This window comes from Merops nubicus, unplaced genomic scaffold, assembly GCF_000691845.1.
Source record: "Merops nubicus isolate BGI_N331 unplaced genomic scaffold, ASM69184v1 scaffold4664, whole genome shotgun sequence".
In the NCBI taxonomy this organism is placed as follows: Eukaryota; Metazoa; Chordata; class Aves; order Coraciiformes; family Meropidae; genus Merops; species Merops nubicus.
In genome coordinates, this window is record NW_008602146.1 from 21,650 (window position 1) to 43,258 (window position 21,609).

At 44.0% G+C, this 21,609-nt stretch overlaps 1 protein-coding gene across 1 annotated transcript in view; it reads left to right on the top strand.

Moving 5' to 3' along the window:
• Positions 1 to 635: 635 nt before the first annotated feature.
• Positions 636 to 21,609, top strand: part of LOC103770954 (lipoxygenase homology domain-containing protein 1-like) — a gene marked incomplete at its 3' end in the record, with an annotated part of 94,111 nt that continues 73,137 nt past the window's right edge. Inside the window, exons 1-3 of the mRNA XM_008938231.1 lie at positions 636 to 742; positions 11,043 to 11,123; positions 11,955 to 12,139. Of these exons, the coding sequence (XP_008936479.1) occupies positions 12,019 to 12,139 (121 nt within the window). The remainder of the gene's footprint in view (positions 743 to 11,042; positions 11,124 to 11,954; positions 12,140 to 21,609) is intronic.

Consider the following 21,609-nt stretch of genomic DNA (forward strand, 5'->3'; position numbering starts at 1 on the left):
CATCATTATTTACCGTTTGGTCTCTGGTAAAGTCTCCAGAACAACCAAATTGCAAACTTTTCTGGCTGTAGTGGTTTCTCAGCTTCATACAGATGTATTACAGAGCAAAGAGGAAAGCGTGCATTGCGTTGACATGTGCATAAGTGGAAAATGGCTCAACAGCTTTACTCTAACACTTCCCATCAATTCATCTGTTGTATGGAATATATACACATGCATTACAGCAGAGGAAGCGATGTGTTCACAGGGAAGTTTATTTTCAGCAAAAATCTGTCCTAACTCAATCCCTCTCTGCCTATGTAAAGTGCCTCCAGCAGTTTTAGTTTAATGTGATGATTTTCACAAGTTGTGTTATCCTCAGCATTGGCTATGTCCTGCCCAAGAGGTGGGTTTGTTTCAGTGGCAGGTGAAGAAATCTGACTCTGGGGTCTGTATTTCAGCTCAGGTTTGGGGACGGCTTGGATCCATAATCATCGAATCGTAGACTGGTTTGGGTTGGAAAGGATCTTAAACCTCATCGAGTTCCAACCATCTTTGCCACGGGCAGGGACACCTCCCATTAGACCAATAATGTGTAGGATGAGGGGTTTCTCCTTTTATCCTGATCTTTCTTTTCTCCTTTCACAGTTTACGAAGTGGTGACAGTGACAGGGGATGTCCGTGGAGCAGGAACTGATGCCAACGTCTTCGTTACTCTCTTTGGAGAGCATGGGATTACTCCCAAGACCCATCTCACAAGCAAGTGAGTATCTGGAAGGAAATCTGTATCTTTGAGGCCTTTCAGTAACTTTTACTATATTTGATGAAGCGTAATATGTTGATGGGTGCAGAGGGAATAAATCTAAAAGACATTTTAAGATCACTAGGGAAACCTGAATTTTTGCTGTTGCATATTTCTTACCAAATCCCTTGCAAACCTGCAGCCCTTTCTGTAGGTGGAAATGTGTGTTCAGATCTGTATTATATAAAGCTCACACTTGCAAGGTGTGGGGTTGTTTGCTTTGCTTAAAGCTTAAATTAGGAGCTCCCAATTTAGGAGCTAAAAATGTTCCTCACTTTTTGGAGTGAGCACCATGGGCCATGTTGACATGCTTAAACCCTACTGAGGTCTCCATGCTAAGTCAGATACAGAGATAAGCATCCTTGAATGCTTCTAATGAGTAATTCAGTGGGTTTGAATTAGTGTTGTTGATGGATAACCACCCACAACCACAGCAATGGGAAAGGAGGCGAGCAGAAATGAAAGAGTTTAAGCTGGTTGCTAATTTACACAGTTTCTATCCTGTCTGCTGTGTGCCTTGTTGCACACTCTGCTGTGGTTGCACATCTCTGTGGTGGCACTGTTCTGTTGTCCTCCAGCTGATGCCATCCCCTGGATGCAACTTCTCAATTCTTATCCCTGTGTTGAATTTAGTGGAAACCATATTTTGCAATTGAAGAACCTACTACAAGGCTTTTGATTCTTTCAGTAGCTTTATTTTTATTTTTTTATTTTTTTTTTAAAAGAGGGAGCATCAGGGCCAGCAGGTGCTCAGCTCCCATGAAAGCATGATGACTTTTAATTAACAAAGTCTCAGCTCTGCATGTACTAATTTCCCCTAAGCCAGACAATTGCACTAAGATAAAGCAGAATCCCTCCTCCATGGGGTCTAGGAGAGGCTGTGTGTCTCTGGTTTTCGGTGTTATTGTTTTGGTTTTCTTGAAAATGTGCTTCAGAATTATTAATCCTGTGCTAATGTCACACGGTAACTTCACATTTTCTCCATTTCTACAGCACCGACAAGAGGTACCTGCAGCTATTTTAAATTTTACCCTCAAAAGAGCTTCTCTTCCCAGTGAAGCAACTCAAACATGAGAGTCTGTAAAGAAAATGATATGGGAATGGTAAAGAAAATACATGAAATTTCAGCCCTGTTTGCCATATTTGAAATTCAGAAGTCAGAGCTAGACAAAGGAGTTTTATTATCCCAGCATCCCTAGAAACACCAGGAGAGATTACTGTTGGCACAGATCTATACAAAACGCTTTGTTTCTGTTCTGTGATTTTGATCTAGACATCCCAGTGAATTTATGAAGCGGAATACCATTTCTCTTGATTTAACAGAAGGAAACCCAGGCAAGAAGGTAAAATATGACATGGTCCCATGGCAGGTTAGTGGCAGAGCTGAGAGCAGCTGGGAAGAGCTTAACCCAGCCTGCCTCTCACCGTATTTGGCAAATCCATCAATGCAGCACCTGCTTTCCAGGGAGTTTTTTTGTGGTCAGCATTTACATGAAGAAGCATTTCGTTGTGAAAGTGCTCTTCTGCATGTGGCTAGTAAAAAATTCCAAATATTACCTTTAAAAGAAAACCCAACAAACCCTAACTGTATGTCTTTTAGAGAAGAAATCAAGTGATACCCACAAAAGATTTCTTAGTCTGTACCCTTAAATGTTGTACAATTGGTTGTACAAAGCCATCTTTAGTGGCACTGTGGTTAGTGGCTACTCTTTCCTCCTGGACTCACCACATTTTGGTTTTCTTGTGAAGGAAAGAAAGAAGGGGCAGCTAAGGATTATTTTAGATTGCAGCAGCAGCAGTCAGAGCTTGTTCAGTCTTGGGTTAGCATTTTGGGCTTTGTCCCTGTTCCTGGGGGAAGCAGATGGCTGAGATGTTAGTAAGCAAGCATGAAAGGCATGGGAAGTCAACCTTCTGCAGTTCAGGGCTCTTCAGGCTGGCCCCACAGGAGGTGACCGCTAGAACTGCAGCTGCAGCTTTCCATTGAGGGTTTCCCAAGCATCAGCAGAATTAGTGCATCTCTAAGCAGTCTTGTGCATTACAGAGATTCATCGAGGAGCAGTGGGGAAAAAAAAGAAATAGTCCAAGTGTAGAAGTGCCTGCAGATTTGCTTAACTGGTAGTCTTGTCTCCTAAACATTAAACAAACCATGAAATAGTCAGTTTGCCCCCCAAATTTATTATGCAGCTTTGTGAATATGGCAAAAGGATGGAATCTCATGCATCTTTCAACTAAATGTTTACACGAGTTCGCCTATGACTGCAAATGCATGACATTTTATCTGTGTTTACATTTTCCTGTGTTTGACAGAAAGCTAAAATATCATGCATTGCCTAAAGATGGTACTACCATTTCAGCTTCTGGTTAGAATAGGTTTCTCTTACTTCTTTTGTGCCTGTGTGCTGGTAGTGAAATAAATGACATTTCAGATCTCTTTGTCACGCGCAGTAAAGGGTAGACAAGCCAAGCTGATGAGATAACGTGTGTTTTTAACATTGGCCAACAACAAGGTAACTGTGAAAAACAGACACAAATCTTCATCACAACTTATCAGGAGGGGCATCACTTCTGGAAGCGGCAGCACCCAAATTCTGTCCCAAAAGATGCGTTTATTTAGAGAAGGAGGTTGAGCCAAGTAGCGTTTGGGTCTGGGAGGGACTGGAGTGAATCCTCCTTGGTTGTCTGGCTGTGTAGGAGGGCAGTAACACCTCCCCATCAGTGCTGGAGGTGGTGGATGGGTGCTGGCAAAGTGCTGCTCGGCCATGGCCACTCTTGGAAAAATCCCACTTTGAAACCCAGCTCACACGATCTCCAGATCCCCACCTGCCATCCTGCACCAGCTACAGCTCAGCCAGAAGCTAAAAGCACCACCACAAACAGGTTTCTTTCCAAGAGCTCCATCATGGGCACGTGGGTGGACACCAAGGCATTGCTTGGTGGCATTTTGGCAGTCATCAGGACCTTTCCTAAAGGCACGAGCTGCTTCTCCATGGGCCAGTGCTGACCAAACAATGCTGATCCTCCATAGTTTGTTTTTTCCTCCATGTTCTCACCACGCTGAGGCTGAGGACTGCCTGAATACAAAACTCAACTGGGAACATTCCTGCCAGCTCATCCATGTATTAAGCAGCAAATTTATTTATTTGTTGTTAGTGTAAATGAATCCACTTTTCAATGTCAAGCTTACCTGGCCCAGCTTGTGACAACTGCAATAAATATTCATGGGGATATTTTTCCTTTAAAACAAACAAACAAACAAACAAACAAAACCAAAGCCAACAAAAAGAGAGATAGAAAAGATTTAGCAGCTGCAGCAGTATGAAAGGAAGATGAAATAATTGGTAAGTGACAGCAGGCTTCTTAGAGTTTGAGGGCTGTGCAGTGGATTTTATGATGTTTTTAGGTCCTTTGCTAAATACCTTTAACTGACAGCTTTTTCTGCCTGGTCTTCAGTCACTATGTAGAGTTTTTCCTGCTTGTAATACCAGCAGCTACATGTGAATTGCAGCATGTGTACATGATGGCCTTTCAAGGATGACAATGTTTGTAGCTCTACTACAGCTAAGCCATACAGAGCTGCAGAAAACCTGATTTTGCTGTTTAACCACCCCGGAACAGATGAACTAATACAAAGGAACAAGATTGCTTACTCCAAATAGTTAATCTAATAAGTTAGGAAGTGTTAGAAAGTCGATATAAAAGGGGGTGTTCAGACTAGGAAGCAAATGAACCCCAGATGTAATAGAAGAAGACTCACATCACTGTGGAAGCACTTCTTCAGAGAGGAGTTGCAATATCTCTCCTTTAATGACAGGGCATGTTGTCTATTTTAAAGATGCTTGTGGATCTACCCGTGCTCTGATTTATGCCTATACAAATATGCAGCACTTTCATCGTGCTCTGAAGACTTAATGATCTGAAGCAGCATGAAGTGATGGAACACTTTTAGAGCCTTTCTGAAAAAGAAACAAAGTGGGAAATTTGTTTTCTATCTTGCTCAGGCTTATTGACTTGCCTCTGTCTAAAATTTCAGGAACAAAAGCACCGGAGAGGGTGCTTAGAGAGCAGTGTTGAACAACCCAAAGATAAAATTGCCAGTAGAAATGCCATTTATATATATATTATAAACCACCTGCAGCTACACAAGCAATAGCTGGTGGTACAACTTCAAGGAAGGTCAAGCCTTAGAGGAAGAAACAGAAATTTACTCAAAGCAGGCATTTTTTTAAGGGAATTTAGCTGCTAGACCAGGTCCCTGCTGTACGTGTCAGCAGCATTTTTCACATTATAAAACTTGGCCAGTTTTCCCCATGGGATGAATGTAAGGTGACTTCCTGAAACAAACTCAGCCTGCGTGTCTTGCTCAATGTCTTATCCCTATCCCAACACATTAATCTCTGTCTTAAAAATGTCTCAGCTTAACTAACTTTTCATTCAAAGTTTCAAACCTATTTCTCCATGGTACTGCAATGGGGTAGAAATGGGATAGAAATTTTCAGCAAAGTAAAATTTGCCCCTGAATTTGGTAAAATAGGTGCAATTCAAACTGTAATTTAATATTGGGAAATCATGAAATCACAGAAACGTTCAGGTTGGAAAAGACCTTTAAGATCATCAAATCCAACCATCCCCCATCCCTGCCAGGTCCCCACTGCCCCGTGTCCCTCACACCACATCTCCAGGGCTTGGAAACCCCTCCAGGGGTGGGGACTCCACCACTGCCCTGGGCAGCCTGGCACAGCCCTGCACAGCCCTTGCCAGGGAGACATTGCTCCTCAGGGCCAACCTCAACCTCCCCTGGGGCAACCTGAGGCTGTTCCCTCTTGTCCTGTCCCTTGTCCCTTGGGAGCAGAGCCCGACCCCCCCCTGGCTCCAGGCTCCTGTCAGGAGCTGTGCAGAGCCAGAAGGTCTCCCCTGAGCCTCCTTTGCTCCAGGCTCAGCACCCCCAGCTCCCTCAGCTGCTCCTCCCCACACTTGGCCTATAGACCCTTCCCCAGCAGCTCCGTTGCCCTTCTCTGGCCACGCTCCAGCCCCTCAAGGTCGTTCTGGGAGTGAGGGACCCAGAAATGAACCTAGTGTTCGAGGTATGGCCAATTCTGACCAATCTTTGAGCTGTTACCAACATCACTATCTGTTTTGTATACACTTTCTCCACAAAATAACAACCAAACTGCAGCCAAAGTGATGTAAAGCATAGCTAAGATTATCTAAATTAGATACCACTGTTCTATTTTCTTCACATAAATTCTGCCACCCAAGGTGAAAAACTGATATTCAGATATCCCATGTTCCAAGCAGTACAACGTGAAGGAGCACATACCCTGTGGTGCCATGAAGGCTATTGAAATCTGTGTTGGGAGTGCTCATGGATAAGGCAGGGACCATTTCAATGTGCCCTATGGCACCTTGTCAAGTTTCAGGGTAAGTTCAGACACACACTGTCATGATTTTGGGCTGAAGATTGGCTCCTGGGTCTCATCATACTGCTACACCCCTGAGCAATTTATCTCATTCAATTAAATCCTCTCAAGTGGGACCATTTTCTTCTGTGCTTGTTTAAGCAAGATTCTTTCTGCTGGTCAGGTTATTGATAGCAAAAGAAAATAACGTCCTTGACACAGAGGTGTTTGCAGCCACTGTGCTTTTTCGGATGGTTTCTTTTCCATCTGGAGTATTTTTGGTGGTATGCTGCCTTATGCAGCATTTCCAGTCACCCGCTGACTGATGTTGTCAGCTTCACGACAACAATCTTGGCAAAATATTTGCAGACCAGACTCCCTGGAGTATTTGTTACTCCAAGAAGGCTCTTCATGATGCTGCTGTTGGAGCAGTGTGATAAGAGTAAATATGGTCTGAACATATGTTATTTTTTTACAGTTAGGCTGTTCATAAGTCCATCCAGACCAGTGGCCTCTCTCCAGGAGTGACCAGTAATAGGGAGGAACAGAAGAATGAGGCAAACACATCGTAAGCATTTTTCCAGTGCCTTTTTGCATCTTGTGGCAAGCTGTCATCTTAGCCGGAGGCTTGATAACACAGATTCACCCACCCTGTAACGTATATGGGGTAATCTGAGGATGAGCAAAGCTGTCTGTACTCCTAAACCAGGAAAACAACATGGATAGATCAGTGCTCATCCCTGCCACCTCTTTGTGCCAAAACTATGCTGCCTACCCTAGTCCATGAGAAACTTGCCCCCTGTGAGACAGAAGGTGAATGAAATAGCACTTGTTTTCCCTAGAAAATGACAGGCTGCAGGATGATTTTCTTTCTCTGTGACCTTCTGAAGTCATTTCTGGTTCCCAACTCCCTCCCCCTGCTGTTAAACATCAGTGGCAGGAGCAGGCAGACCTGCAGGCAAGGTTGCAGGGAGATGCTACCAAGAACTGACTCTTTCAGATCATTTAATGGAGCATCTTTAAAATTTTGTTCAAACTGACATCCACTGTACCACTTTGTACTTCCAAAGCCCTTCATCCACGGTGATTTTACAGGCAGTCCTGTGTGTACAAAGTACTTTCAGATAAAACACCCAACAGAAAGGCAATTAGCAATGGTCATTAATGCAGTGATTCAAAACCCAGATGGTTCAGGTGGCTCCATCACTGTTAAAGGTTATTATTTTTATGTCTCTACCATGATCAGTACCTAGATTTTCTCTGTGCTCCTAAGAGCTCAGCTCTGGAAAGGGTGGTGTCAGCTGACCAGAAGTAAAGACTATTTTCTACAAAGATTCACAATTGTACTTTCACATGTAACTATAATTTGGCTGGTGGGACTACCTATTGTTAATTTCCCTTTATTAAAAACAAAACAAAACAAACAAACAACAACAAAAAAAAACCACAAACCAATGAAAAACCCAAACTAATTTACTAGTGCAAATGTTTATTTTATGTACTTTTGCATTAAAAACTCCATCACTGAGAGTTTCATGTTGTTGACATCCCAAGCAGTAGTGAAATTCTCATAGTGATAGCTCTGCTGTCTGTGACAGTGGTCTGCAGAAGAGATGCACACAGGGACTTATAAATACTGTGCTCAAACATGCTCCAGCTCTTGTGGTGCTTTTTATCAGCATGACTCACCCACCCAGGGGACACAGTGGCACAAATCATTGTGTACTTGCAGTATCGTGACCAGTGCAACTTGCTCTCAATTACTCAGCCAAAAGAATCTGAAAACAGCCTCAGATAAAAAAAAACCAACTACATTTGAGAATGTCATTTACTAATAGTTCGTGAAGTTCCTTGGATGTTTCTTATAAAGCAAGTGGGTAAAACACCATGACAATCTATCAAAAAAGTTGAGTTGCTGAAGCAAATTAAATATGTGGAATAAAATTTAAAAAAAAAAAGATTGAAATATATTTCTGAAGTTGCCGTAACCTGATGTCCCAGATGAAGGACAGGACTGGAAGTGAAATCTTGCTGATCTTTAAGTGTTTGTTTATGGCTAGCCATGTCTAGTCCTCGGGTCTGAATCCAGTCAAGCCTGAAGAGTTTAGTGCAACAATTTCCAAGTCATATTTTTCTCTGCTTTATTTGTCACTCAAGCTGTGCAAGCCATTGTGCTGCATTCTTCTGTGTAATGAGCTCCTTATGGTAATCAGGCTCTGAATTCCTTAATGCAGCCCAGCTGTAATTTCTCCTTCTCTCTCCTCCTCTTTTTTTTTTTTTTTGGGTAAACTTCAGTATCAATGTACACCATGGGATATTCCTTCACTCTCTGTCTTCCCACTTAATTGGCAATGCTAAAAAAATATGCTAGAAGGAAGGATGAGATTTTTCCTTTAAATATTCCCCTTTTTTTATGCCGTTAATGCTACGTATCCATCTCAGGGGAAGAGACTTGCCAAATTTTTCCTACCTTTTGACAGCAAGACTTTCCAGGAGTGTGACTCCTGGTTCACAGCCACATTTCCCAATGCTTCTCCAAGCTTTTTCGAGACACACAAAGCCTCCGCTCGACGGGCACTTTCAGCTGCCCACTCAGTGCTCCTCCAACACGAGTTTTCCTCCCTATTGCTCTCCCATCATCCCAGCAACCAAAACAGCCCAGCACAGTGGTGGGACTGCCGTAAACCAGCAGCCACTGGGAGCAGCACACTGGAAGCTTTGGGCTAATTAGTCTCACTTAATACTTCAGTGCGATCTCCGTAGCAGCCCGCAGCACGGCATCGATCTCTGGAGCCGATGGGAGGAGAAGCTGCTGTCATTACCATGCTCGCTCAAGCTTGACAAACTAATTGCCTCACACTCGCTGAGTGCGTTTTCCCTCTGACAGCCAGGTTGGGGGAGGATGGGCTGGGTTTAATTGTCTCTCATCTTTGCAGCAAGGTTAACTCTTTTAGCCTGTTCGCACAGCGGCGATGCTCCCGGTGTCTGAAATAGCAGAACGGAGGAGGAGGGCTGCACGTGCATTTGCAGAACACACAAAATAACCTCTCCACAAAGTCACATCCAGACCCTGCAATGATGTGGAGAATTGAGCTGAGCGAAACCGAAGCCCCTGTGCTCAGATTATTACTATTCATTAACTTTCTCAGTACAAGCTACTTGTCACTGTGGCTGTACGCTCCGCGAGTGTCGTGGTTTCTTGTTCACTTTGCTCTTGTTCATTAATGTTCTGGGGAGACTTTATTGTGGCCATTATGGGGTGCTACAAGGGAGCTGGGGAGGAACTGTCTACAAGGGCTTGTAGTGATGGGATGGGAGGTAATGGCTTCAAATTGCAAGAGGGGAGATGAGATGTAAGAGAGAAGTTCTTCCCTCTGAGGGTGGTGCGACACTGGCCCAGGTTGCCCAGGGAAGCTGTGGATGCTCCATCACAAACTTTAAGGTCCCTTCAAACACAAACCATTCCATTATTCCATGATTTTAACACGATTTCTGGCTTTTGCTGTGTTTAGTCAACTGTAGCAATGCTTAGCAGCACAGGTGAATGGGGAGGGAGGGCAGGTGGGAGAGGCTGTGTTTTCAGAGCAAGGATAGGTTTTGTCTTGATGCTATTCACAGTGTTTTTATGGAAAATATGAGCTCAAAAGGGAGCAGGTGCTTGCCAAAGATCACATCACAGGCTAGAAGCAGAACTGGAAATTAAATTCTACATCCCCTGACCTGGGCTACTATCTCTTATATTGCCTTCCACTTGCACGTGTGAAGTACCAGTTGCACACTTAATACTTCACACACACACAAACCCCAAACTAACCCCTGTTCTACATTCATTTTTCTTTGAATGAGATACAAGTCACAGGAGAAAGCTGCAAAGGAAATTTCAATGGCCATTTAAAAAATGTTTATAGACATTTAACAAACATTTGATGAGGTTGGATGCTTTTATTTCTGGCTGAGCTCTAGGGAGATCTGAGGCTCTGCAGGGAACTCATCAGAGTACAGAGTCCCTTTGCCTCGTCACCAGGAGCAGGTCTGCTTGATGGCCAGAGGCCAGGATGGCAGGAGAGGACATTTCTGGGAGTGGGAAACAGGTAAAAATTATATGGTATATCATAGCCCTGTAAAGCAACTGAGGTGTGTGTGCAGGGGTCCAGATTCACCAGGATTTTCCACATTACTTGGCCAACACGGGGTGGTTGATGAGGGTGAAATGAAGTCTGACTCAACCACTCCAAATGAGCACTTTCCAGCCACCTTGGAGAGGAACAGCTGAAAACCTCCTTGTGTTTTTGCTGTTACTTCTACATCCTAGCCACCAATGGGTAGGTTAGCAGAGCTGAGGAACACAGGTGAAGTGTTACCAAAGCTGTGCAAGTTCTTAATGTAATTTTTACTTTATTGATGCTGCCCTGAAATATTTTCACTTAAGTTTATTTTTCAGACATCTCTGAAAGCCACTTGCTGATGGGAAAGCCTCACAGGCTCCCCTAGCTCTGACCTCTACAGGCAATTTAATTGAGGATTTTGAAAAATCTTAGTCATGTTTTGTTTTTGGAGGTGATATGGAATGTGATCCAAGGTTTGCATCTCCTTGGGCCAGCATTGCATTTCCCCCAAAGCTTCCATCTCAGCTTCTGGAAGGACTCTTAGGACTCGAGGAGGGAAAAAGTCTGTTAAATGTCAGTGCTTAGAGCATACAAAGCTTGTCACAGGGAAGAGGGCATTGGAAAATAAGACTTTCCACTGTTAGGAATGACATTCCTTCATCCTTAAACACTAGCACTCTGTCAGGCCACCACGTGTGCTTGCTGACAAGGTTGCTGGTTTTTTACCACATGGGTTTTTTTTTTGCATGTGTATTACAGGAGCAGCACGGCCTTTGAGAGGAGCAAAACAGACGTGTTCCGAGTAAAAACCAACAATGTTGGACAAATAAAGAAAATAAGGTACCCGCACCATGTTCCTACCACGGTCTCTACTCCACGAGGTGCTAATGGAATGACAAGCTGTAGAGGTTTTAGTCTTGCCATGTTTTATTCATTATTTGTTAACATGCTCCTATCAAGGTGAAGTTAAAGGGTGGTAAAAGCTTGTTTACTGCCTAAGATTTGAACTGAAGCGTGAAATCACCTACGGTATTGCTTATAACTGTCCACACTCCCTACCAAGAATTGTATTTCTGTCATATACAATCATGGAAGAAGGCATTTAGAACCGGGTTATGTCCTGATAGAGGTAAACAGGATTTGCTGTCCTCTTTTTCTCTAAATTAGTATAATGTAAATGATAATTATTAAGTTTAACCACCATCTGACTGACCGAGATCAAATTAAAAATTAGTAAGTAGTACAAAGAAAGCAGGTAAAATGAGAAGAGGTGGCTAAAACAAAGCAAGAAGAGAAAAGAGCAGGGGGGATACAGGTTGGGAGGAGAGTCACTGACGTTTTAGGTGGGCAGTGTAAGGTGGATGAATGCATATGTTGAATGAACATGCAGGTGTGTTTATGTTTGTGTGTCTCCCCTTGCAGACAATAGCCCACATATCCACCTATAATATCTGCACACAGATACATGTGTACATATGTAGGCATGTTGTTATTTACAAAATACCCTGTAAAAGTCCATAAATCCTACGAAACACTTTGCATGGCCAGGTGTAAGTAGGTATTTTATGCGTAGTTGTTCTCGCCTTGTCTAATATAAAACATCTGACAAAATAACAGTGCTAGTGGCTGCTCTTAATCAAAATACCAAACCCAGGGTTGTTCTTGCTCTAGGATTGAGCACGATAACACTGGACTGAATGCAGGCTGGTTCCTCGACCGTGTGATCGTGACCGATATGAACAGACCTCACCTCCGCTTTTACTTCCCCTGCAACAACTGGCTGAGCAAGGAGGATGGGGATGGACTGTATGTCAGAGACCTCATCGGCAGCCTGAATCCCATGGATGTGCCCAAAAGTAAGGGTTTTCCAAACAGCTTGGCTTTCTCGTGCCTTGTCAGAAAGGGCAGGGTTGCTTTCAGGTGAATTCAGCCGTGTAAAAGGTATTCCCGTCGTCTAAGCTAGCTTGTCTTTTCTTTATGGTCAGTGGAAAGAGAAATAGGAAGATGCAAAGTGCCTCCACAGGGTAATTCCTTCTTCCAGTATCAGACCTGACATCTTAGGGTGGTATAAATCACTGTTTGGAGAAGTTCTGCTTGTTGGTTGAGTATTGAATGATCTGTGGCCACTCCTTTAAATTAGATTAACTGGCTGCACGTGGATGAGATGCACCCTACCCCAGAAGATGTAGCCTGTATCATTGTGTGCCATCAGAAGAGGCAGTGTGGTTGCAGTCCTGTGTATAAAGCTGAGTGTTTCCAGGCTGGTGATGGCCTCCAGGAAATTTCCATAAACAAGCCAACCCTCTTGCTGCAATTCTACTCTGGTTTACTGTATGTGTATGATACCCATATTGAACCGGTGCCTATTTTTCAGAGTGGTTTTAAGCTAACGAGGTTGAAACAAAGCCAGGGCAGCTTGCAAAACAGACATGTACTCCCAAATTGATATCAGCCTGTAGGCCATGTGGTGATGTACAGTGCACGTAGCGTGAGTGGGAGGATGATCAAGATGTGAAAGTGGAGCCAGCAAACCAGCCTCAGGTGGTATGTCAGCAGTTTATCTGCAAGGGCTGATGAAGAAACAGAGTTGTGTTTTCCTGATGACTTCAACAACACACTGCTCCTTCCTGGGAGCTTAATTTTGGGCATGGAAAATGGAGTACACCCACCACCAGCCACAGATGTGAGGGAAAAGAGAGGTATAGTTTGGTACAAAAGAGATGGTTTTTTTTTTACGACTATATTTTTGCTAGTATTACATCTTTTTGAGAATAAGTTTCTTGATCTCTTGCACTGATGTTGTTGCCATGACCACTTAGGAACATTTTTGGTAAAAGCAGCTTATTGCCAGCCTTAATACAGTGCTTTGAGCATTGATAGATGATCTGGAATGACAACGTTTTGTTCTTTTTATTGAGATCCTGCCTGAAGATAACAGTGAAACAATGCACCATGACCCTGTTTGTCCCTGAATTGTTAAATAATACTGCCCATAAAGATACAACCTCCCAAAACAGTTTCAGTATGTTGAAGATGTAAGTATTAAAAGATATTGCACGTGATTTAGCGTGCACAAGTAATACCCATTGACATGAAATGTATGCAGGAGGATTTGATGAAAGCAGACCTCTTCAGGGTGGCTGCCACAGGGGAATGAGGTAACATCTGGAGATGCTCTGCCAAAACCCACCCAGTTACCACTGGGGCTCTGTGTGCCCAAGTCCTTTTCCCCCTCTTTTATCTGTTCAGTCTGTGAAATAGGAGAGTTAAGGACACCTGAGAGGCAGGAGGGGTCTGGAGAAGGTAGTGGGTGAGTGAAAGCAATACACAATTATTGAGAAGTTCCCTCGAGGAGGAAGTCAACCATTCAATCTTAATAGATCTTTAAATGACACAACAGTTTATCTAAATTTATTATTGCTCCTGCCTGGGAGAGCTGATTCAGAGGAATGCATGTCATTTCCTCCATCCTGTTCAACACCTGTCTCTCAGCAGGCAAAGATTTGTGGGCTAAATCCCCAGCTGGTAAAAATCAACGCAGCTCCAGTGAAATTGCTGAAGCAACTTTGCAATTTACTAACCAAAAAGCTTCCAAGTATCCACTCTTCTGGACAAGTGGTTTTGGATTATAGATCAACTGTTCACTGTGTGCTTTGCCCATTGACAAATAGCAATAAGATTGTCTCCTGCCTTACGAGTATGAAACAAGAGATTTAACCATGCATCTGTTCTTATCACCTTTATCAGACAAAAAGCCCACTTTTGAGTGGCACAGGCTGGATGCTCTGTGGCCATCTGTATAAATGCAAGGAGCTGGGCTGAGGCCAGAGGCATGGGTGAAGGGTTGGATGCCTTCCAGGCAGCAGGTCTAAATCTGTAAGAGGAGAGGGTTAGCTCAGCTATCTCAGGTTGCAGTTCCCCTTGAACCATAATTAATGAAAGATAAACATTCCCAGGCTGCTGAGGTGGATCGTCAACTGCAAATGTGAATTTATCTGAATTCATTTGGCTCCATCTGGAATTCATAAAGGTCTGAAATGAGATAGTGATATGATTTTCTTTGTACATACAAGTAATTTGCCCTAAATGTGGCTGTTTGCAAGGGTTTTGCTTTCAAATGGATTAAACAGTGGTGTTTACTCTTTGAGTATTACTATTTTCCAGGCTACTGTACAAATGAATAATTATATGGTTTGGTGATTTCCCATGCCTGTAATAAAGATTAGTTACTTCCTCTTAAGTCTGTGTTCCCACTAGCAGTGTTCAGTGCCATACTCTTCTCCTTTTTGGCCATGTCTCTTCAGTCACTGTTACCTTTTTTTCTTTGGTTCTTTGTAAAACACCCAGGCACTGTTGTTGCAGACCTTAGTCTCGTGCTTTGCTTCCATGCTCCATTTGATGCCATAGTTGGACATGTTTTTGGAGGTAACCAAACAAGTTTCCTCCATTTTCCCTCTCCTGAAACATCTGCAGCTTTTGCTCTTCTCCTGGAGAGCTTCCTTAGCTTTGCCATGAGGATTTACCTTCTTCTCTTGAACTGCAGGTCACTGCTGAGATGGACTTCTTCTCTGTGATGTGTGTGGGATGTGGACTGGAGACACATTAATTAATATTTTGTTGTATTTTTCTTTGCTGGAGTTCTGTAGAGGCATTTGAAAAAAGTTTGAAGGGGATTTTTGGTGCTTGGACCAAAACCTACCAGTCAATGGGGAGATTCAGCCTTTCTTGGTGAGGAGCACAGGTCAGCCAGATAATGCCTGCATGGCTATGAGCTTTGAAGAGGTGAATTTAAACAAAAATCCAGAGGCATTGTGAAAAAATGCAGGAAAGTATGTTCCAAAAAAGTAGTCAACATAGTCAAAAGAGCTCAGAGGGTTGTGATCAGCAGTTCAGAATCTAGTGGGAACCTGTAGCTGATGAGTTCTCCAGGGGTCAGGACTGGGTCCAGCCTTGTTCAACATGTCCATCAAAGACCTGGGTGAAGGGACAGATGGGACTTTCAGCAGGTTTACTGATGATTGAAAACTGGGAGGAGACCAGAGGCTGCTCTGCCATTCATCGAGACCTAGACAGGCAGGAGGGGAACCTCATGAGATTCAACAACAGCAAGTGTAGGGTCCTGCACCTGTGGAGGAGTAACCCAATGCACTGATACAGGGAAGGGTTTGACCTGCTGGAAAGCAGCTCTGCTGAGGAGGATCTGGGAGTTCTGCTGGAAAACAAAGTTCCCTATGAGCCAGCTATGGGCCCTGGTGGCCAAGAAGGCCGGTGGTCTCCTGGGGTGTACTAAAAAGAGTGTGGCCAGCAGGTTGAGAGAGGTTCTTGTGCCCTTTACTCTGCCACAGTGAGGCCACCTCTGGAGTATTTGGTCCAGTTCTGGGCACCTCTGGTCAAGAGAGACAAGAAACTCTTGGAGAGAGTCCAGCAGAGGCTCTGAAGATGCTGAGGGACCTGGAGAATCTCTCTGACAAGGAAAGTCTGAGAGATCTGGGGCTGGTTAGCCTGGAGAAGAGATGACTGAGAGATCTTAATGCTTATCAATATCTAAAGGGTGGGGGCCAGAGGATGAGGCCAGACTCTTGTCAGTGGTGCCCAGTGACAGGACAAGGGGCAACGGGCACCAACTGGAACCCAGGAGGTGCCACCTGAGCAGGAGGAGAAACTTCTTTGGGGTGAGGGTGGCCGAGCCTGGAGCAGCTGCCCAGAGAGAGGCTGTGGAGTCTCCTGCTCTGGAGAGATCCCAAACCCTCCTGGGTGTGACCCTGGGCCCCTGCTGTGGGTGACCTGCTGGAGCAGGGGAGTTGGATGAGGTGATCTCCAGAGGCCCCTTCCAACCCCATCCTTGCTGGGACTCCATGATTCTGAGATATAACTGAAAAATAACACCCCCCCACACAGAGTTTTTTTCATGAGTTACTGAGGGTGGCAGGAATATTTGGTGGCTGCAGATGCCTGAGTGTTTGCATTTCCCTTCCTGAATAGAGTGGCTCCTGTCAGGGTCCCTGCTGAATACCACACATTCCCCAAGGAGAACAGGTTACATTTTAAGTGTTCCTGCTTCAATGATCCTCTATTGCCTCTATTCACATCCACGGCATCGTATGCTCATGACCCTTTGACAGTGATAGTGCCACAGATTCTTATTTACCCAGCAGCTGCTATTGGCAGCCTGGATTCATTTACATTACAGGTATTAATTACAAGGAAGGACTATTGTTAAGCCTTACGCTGCTTCACTTGACTTTATGAAGCCATAGGATTGTATGACTGTGGCTGAGACTTTATTCAAGGGACAGGCTGAAAACTGAAGTCAGGTGTTCTTTTTCTTTTGAGCATTGTGGGTTTTGGATCACTCTGAGGGTGTCTGGTGTCCTACCAAGGCAGTGGGGGAGGAGAGCATTCATAATACCTTGTAGCTGCACTAATGAAAACTATTGAGCCAATGGTGATGCAAAAGCAACCAAAACATGGGCACCAGTCCCCATCCCATTGTTTGATACGTGCAGATCACTCATGAGTCTCGTGCCACTCTGTGGACAGACCCTCATGTCCCCCACTCCGTGGTGACACTCAGTTGGCTGGACTTCACTTGCCTTTCCCTGGTGGTCTGCAGCTCTGGAGCTGCCCTACCCAGTGCAGGTGGGACGCCAGAGCTGTGTCTTTCTCCATCCCTGTGTCTGTATGCCTGTGATAAAAGTACAGCTTTTATCACTCAGCTGGAAAGCAGGGGGTCCTGAGATTTGGCCCTCAAGTGGACTGAAGAATGTCTCAAGATGCAATACTGAAAAACTTTGGCAAGGCTACATTTTGTCCTAATTCATAAAAGAAGCTGAAGTTTTGTTGGGTTAGATAATAAGTTAATTATCCAGGAGCCACCTTCTCTCTAGGGTGACAACAAGCTGTTTAGCTGCTTGAGGTTAGGATAGGCTCTCTGCAGTGTGACCTCCAGTTTTCCTCAGAACAAGGGAAAAAGTTGCAGTGAGGTACCACCAACACATATTGGCTGTTCTTGATTACCCTTGAAACATCTCCCTTATCAAAATAATTCTCTGCACCTGCTCTTTTTCTGAGAGAAAGCATGAACGTGAGTAGGCAAAGAGGACATTTACTCACTTGGTCTGTAAAACCATATTTAAGAGCACAGATACCTGAAAATTAATTCAGTCACAACACGTGACAATCAGAGACCTTGAGGATGGCAGCATCCAACAGTGGTTTTGCATTTATTCTTTTTCATACCTAAAAGTACTGGGCATTGGTCACCCATTGCTTTTGTTATTATGTCAAAAATGGATTGCAAGGCCAGATCAGGTGCAGCTGTGCTGTATCTAGGGCCAAGTCTGCATGGTCTTTTGCAGGCAAATGTGAGTTTTCTGCCTTGCTATGACAAGAACCATCTTGGAAGTGGAAGGCTGGTGGTTATGTCAATTCTGGCCTGATTTGGGACAAATATGTGGTCTATCTGAGAGTTTGCTGGGATACATCCTAAAGAGTAATGGCTGCAAAGTCACACTGCACAACTGAGAACTGAATTCCTGTAAAGGCAGCTGAGTGGTGAAATGTGCCCCTCTGTTTGTGCAGGCAGAGGGTAGTCTTGCCTTTAAATAATGAGAACAATATTGATTATAATTACAAATGAGAGAGGTTCAGCTGAGTAAGTCTCAGGTCAGCCCCAATCCATTAGTCTTTCACAGATTTCCTTGAATCTTTGGTCTGTCCTCATCTGGGGTAGAGTTAATGAGATCACCCAAGGAGACTTGGACATTCTGTGTTCATGGTGGGTCAGAGGAGAAGAACACGGGCAGGGAGAGACACAGGACACAGGAGCTCAGGGAACTCAGGCAACACAGAACACTTTCCTTTGAGGCAGGACAGGCTCTGTGAAAGCAGTCTGGGCCCATGAAGGAGCAGCCTGTGCTGGACTTCTCTGCCTGCTGTGCTTTTGGGAGCATCTGTGCAAGCACACATAGAGTTAACACGCTCTAGATGTTCTCTGAAGTTTTTAGATCCACTAGGACCTAAATCTCATATATTTGAGCTGGGAATGTGAGCTATGTTATTTCTTTCCTCTGCAAAGAAGGCTTGTGTTGTCTTGACAATTCATTGTCCAGAGTTTTAATGCTGGCTGACTTGAGGCTTATGAGGCACTGACAGGGTTATGGTTTGAGGAACACTTGGGGCAGCAGGTATTGATGCACACGCTTGATTTTGAGTTAGTAGCTAACCCCTTCCTGTCCCAGTGGATTAGGAAAGTCCTTCAGGGCTGGACTGGGTATGAACTGAAGCTGTGGCCAATATTCCTCAATAACATACAGGCAGCAGAAGCTCCTATAAGAAGCAGCATTTTGGATGGGAGGCACTCGTCGATGATGATTCCCTGTGGGCTCTGCAGCCTCAATTTGCAAAGTGCCAGCCCTGGAGAGTGGGACTGGTTTGGAAATTTCCATCATCAGGAAAAATTAAAAATATTATTTTTGAGGATGTAGAAGGGTGGGGAATGAAATTTTCATAGGTGTTACCTGCTCATCAAAACTCATCTGTATTTACATTGAGAACTAGAAGTGTGTAATCAGCACAGGAAAATGCAGCTTAATATATTTATGAAATAAATATGAGTTGTTTACTTTTGAAAAATGGTGAATTCCCCTTGTGTTAAGGAGGAGGTCTTGATGCATGCTGAGATATTCAATAAACAAGGTAGAGGGAGTAATACCTTTTACTACCCAACTGATATCATTAGAAAAAGACTGTCATGCTGTCTGGCATACTGAGCAGCCAAAAATTAATTCATTTTAATTCCTTCCTTCTTTCCTTCCTTCCTTCCTTCCTTCCTTCCTTCCTTCCTTCCTTCCTTCCAGTCTGAAATAAAGGCAGCTATGAACATTTTGCTTGTAATATATTTTTTGCCTGTTGTTTTGTCTCTAGAGAAGAGTAAGAGCAATGAGAAATTGCAGTTTAGAAACAAACAGAGACATTGGTGACTTGCTAACCACAAGGAAGACAAGGTGTATGGAGTTCAGAAACGGGATGGAAATAAAGATTTGTAATTCATACAAAGGACATCATGTTTTAATACAAAAAAAAAAAAAACAAACAACTTTGGAGATGCGTGAGACTTCTCTGTGTGTGGCTGGTATACATCTGTATCCAATACAAAACAGATAGTGCAGCACATTGGTGAAGGTGGGGCAAAATTTTGACCAGTTATGTCTAGATATTGTAAATGTTTCAACCACCAATTTTGCAAGAAAGTAGCTTTATTTAAATATTTATACAAAGCAAGACCGAAGTACAGTGATAATAATGATATCTTAAACAGCACTGTGAAATTATTTCACTCTTGAAAGGAGAAAAGTTTTACCCCGGAGGCTATTTTCAGTTAATTCCCTAATTTTGATAATAGCAGATCTGGGAAAGCAGGAAGCAGGGATCTCTTTTGTGAAGTGTTTGGGGGTTGCTCTTTTTTTATCATGGGCTCTCACTCTGGGGCAGAAGTAATGAAAAATAATGAGAAATCTTGGAGAATTAGACGAACAAGGATTTCTGTGCTGCTGTCACAAGGTGGGTTGCCCTGTGCTAAGCTCTATGCCTCTGCAGCTAAACTGCTATTGTCTCTCCAGCAAGGTCGTTTAAATCTCACTTCAAAATGTCATCATCGCTTTGGAGTCGCAGTAGGAACATCAGTTTAGCATATCCTACAAGCAGAGACTCCTGCATGTGGTAGATTGCCTCTCACAGGCTCTGCAGAGGGATGATCCAGGCTGAATCCTAATATATTAACTGTTTTGTTGCATACTTTGATTTCAAGGAAAAGACATGCAAAATGGGGATGAATCTTGTTCTCTCTCAGCTGGACGAGGAGACCAAGTGGCCAAGGGGTGGTGAGGGTGTGGTGGAGGGTGGTGCAATTTTCAGCAGGGCAAACATTACTGTTTCCTTTTCCTGTGTGTTATGTTGGGTGGTGTAATAATTTCTCTTTCTTAAGAACACTTTCAGAGAGCTCTTCTGAAATGAATGAAATGCTGACCTGAAATCAGGGCAGCCTTGCAACCTTGGTGTTCCCTGTGACAACATGCACCCCAAAGCCATGCAAATTTTCTTCAGACTTCCTCCCTCACTAACACTGCATTGGCAGAGGTGCTCATGGCCAAAAGCAACGGGAAACTCCTTCTTCATCAGCATCCCCTGAGCTCTCGGTGTGCTTGTAATCTGCATTTCCAGCTTGAACCCTTGATTTAAGGAGCTGTTCACCACGTCTGAAGGTGCAGCTCATTACAAAAGGTAATTGTCAGTTAGTCTTGACGTAGATCAATTATTTTCCAGCTCTAAACCAACACTTTGAATTCAGCTGCTTCCTGGACAGGGAAAAAAAATAGTCCTCCCTTAACTGTGTGCAGTTGCTTTGTGCAAGAGCAGGCCATGCTTTTGAGACAGAGCTGGCTCCTGGTGAACTCAGCAGGGGTCCTCTGCTTGTGCAGGGCTTGCTTTAGAATCTCAATACGTCTTGCTCTGCATAGCTGTCTCTGGGGTCCCTGCTACTGCAGTAGAGAGGTGTGATGATTGGGGATGGGTGACTTTTCTTCTCTGCAGTGTTTGCAGAGACTCCAGAGATAGTGCTGTGTATGAAAATGCAATAAGGTGTCTCCACCAGAAGGTTGGGAAAAGATGATCTGGGAAGAGGTGGTGTTATCCTGGTGGGATGGGATCTTTCCCAGGACAGATGAATTCAAATGCTTGCTCTGAACCAAGCGTGTTGGGATGCCATATCCCAGCTTTGTGCCTTAAACACAGGCTGTCTGACCTTTTAAGGTTGCTTTGACCAAGAAGTCTAGCTGTCACTGAGAAATATGCCACCAGAAGTGCTATAAAGGAGCTTCCCTGTTGACAAGTCAGTGCTTTCTGTCAAGAAGAGATTTTTGTCAGACAGTTTCTAGTGGGTTGGAATGACTGACTCAACCTGACAGCGAGGAACTGAGGCATATGGACGTTAAACCACCTTCCTGAGTGTGTGCAAAAAGCCTGTGGCAGATGCAGGTGGAAATCACACCTTGTCTGCAGAGCCAGACCCCTGACTATCCCTCTAGCAACAAGTCTTTTTGCTTTTTGTACTAGCCACAAACGTATTTCTTTGCCAGGAGCAATTCAGAGACAGTAGCGAAGCCTCTTCCCTACCCATCCCTCCACCTCTCTCTTCTGAAATCTGCCAGCTCAGTGCTGAGCACTACAGGATGGATCTGAAACATTGCCACCCTTGGGAGCACTGTGAAAACAGAAGGATAATTGCCAAAAGTTGCCTTGTGAGAAGCATCCGTGCCCACCTGTGACT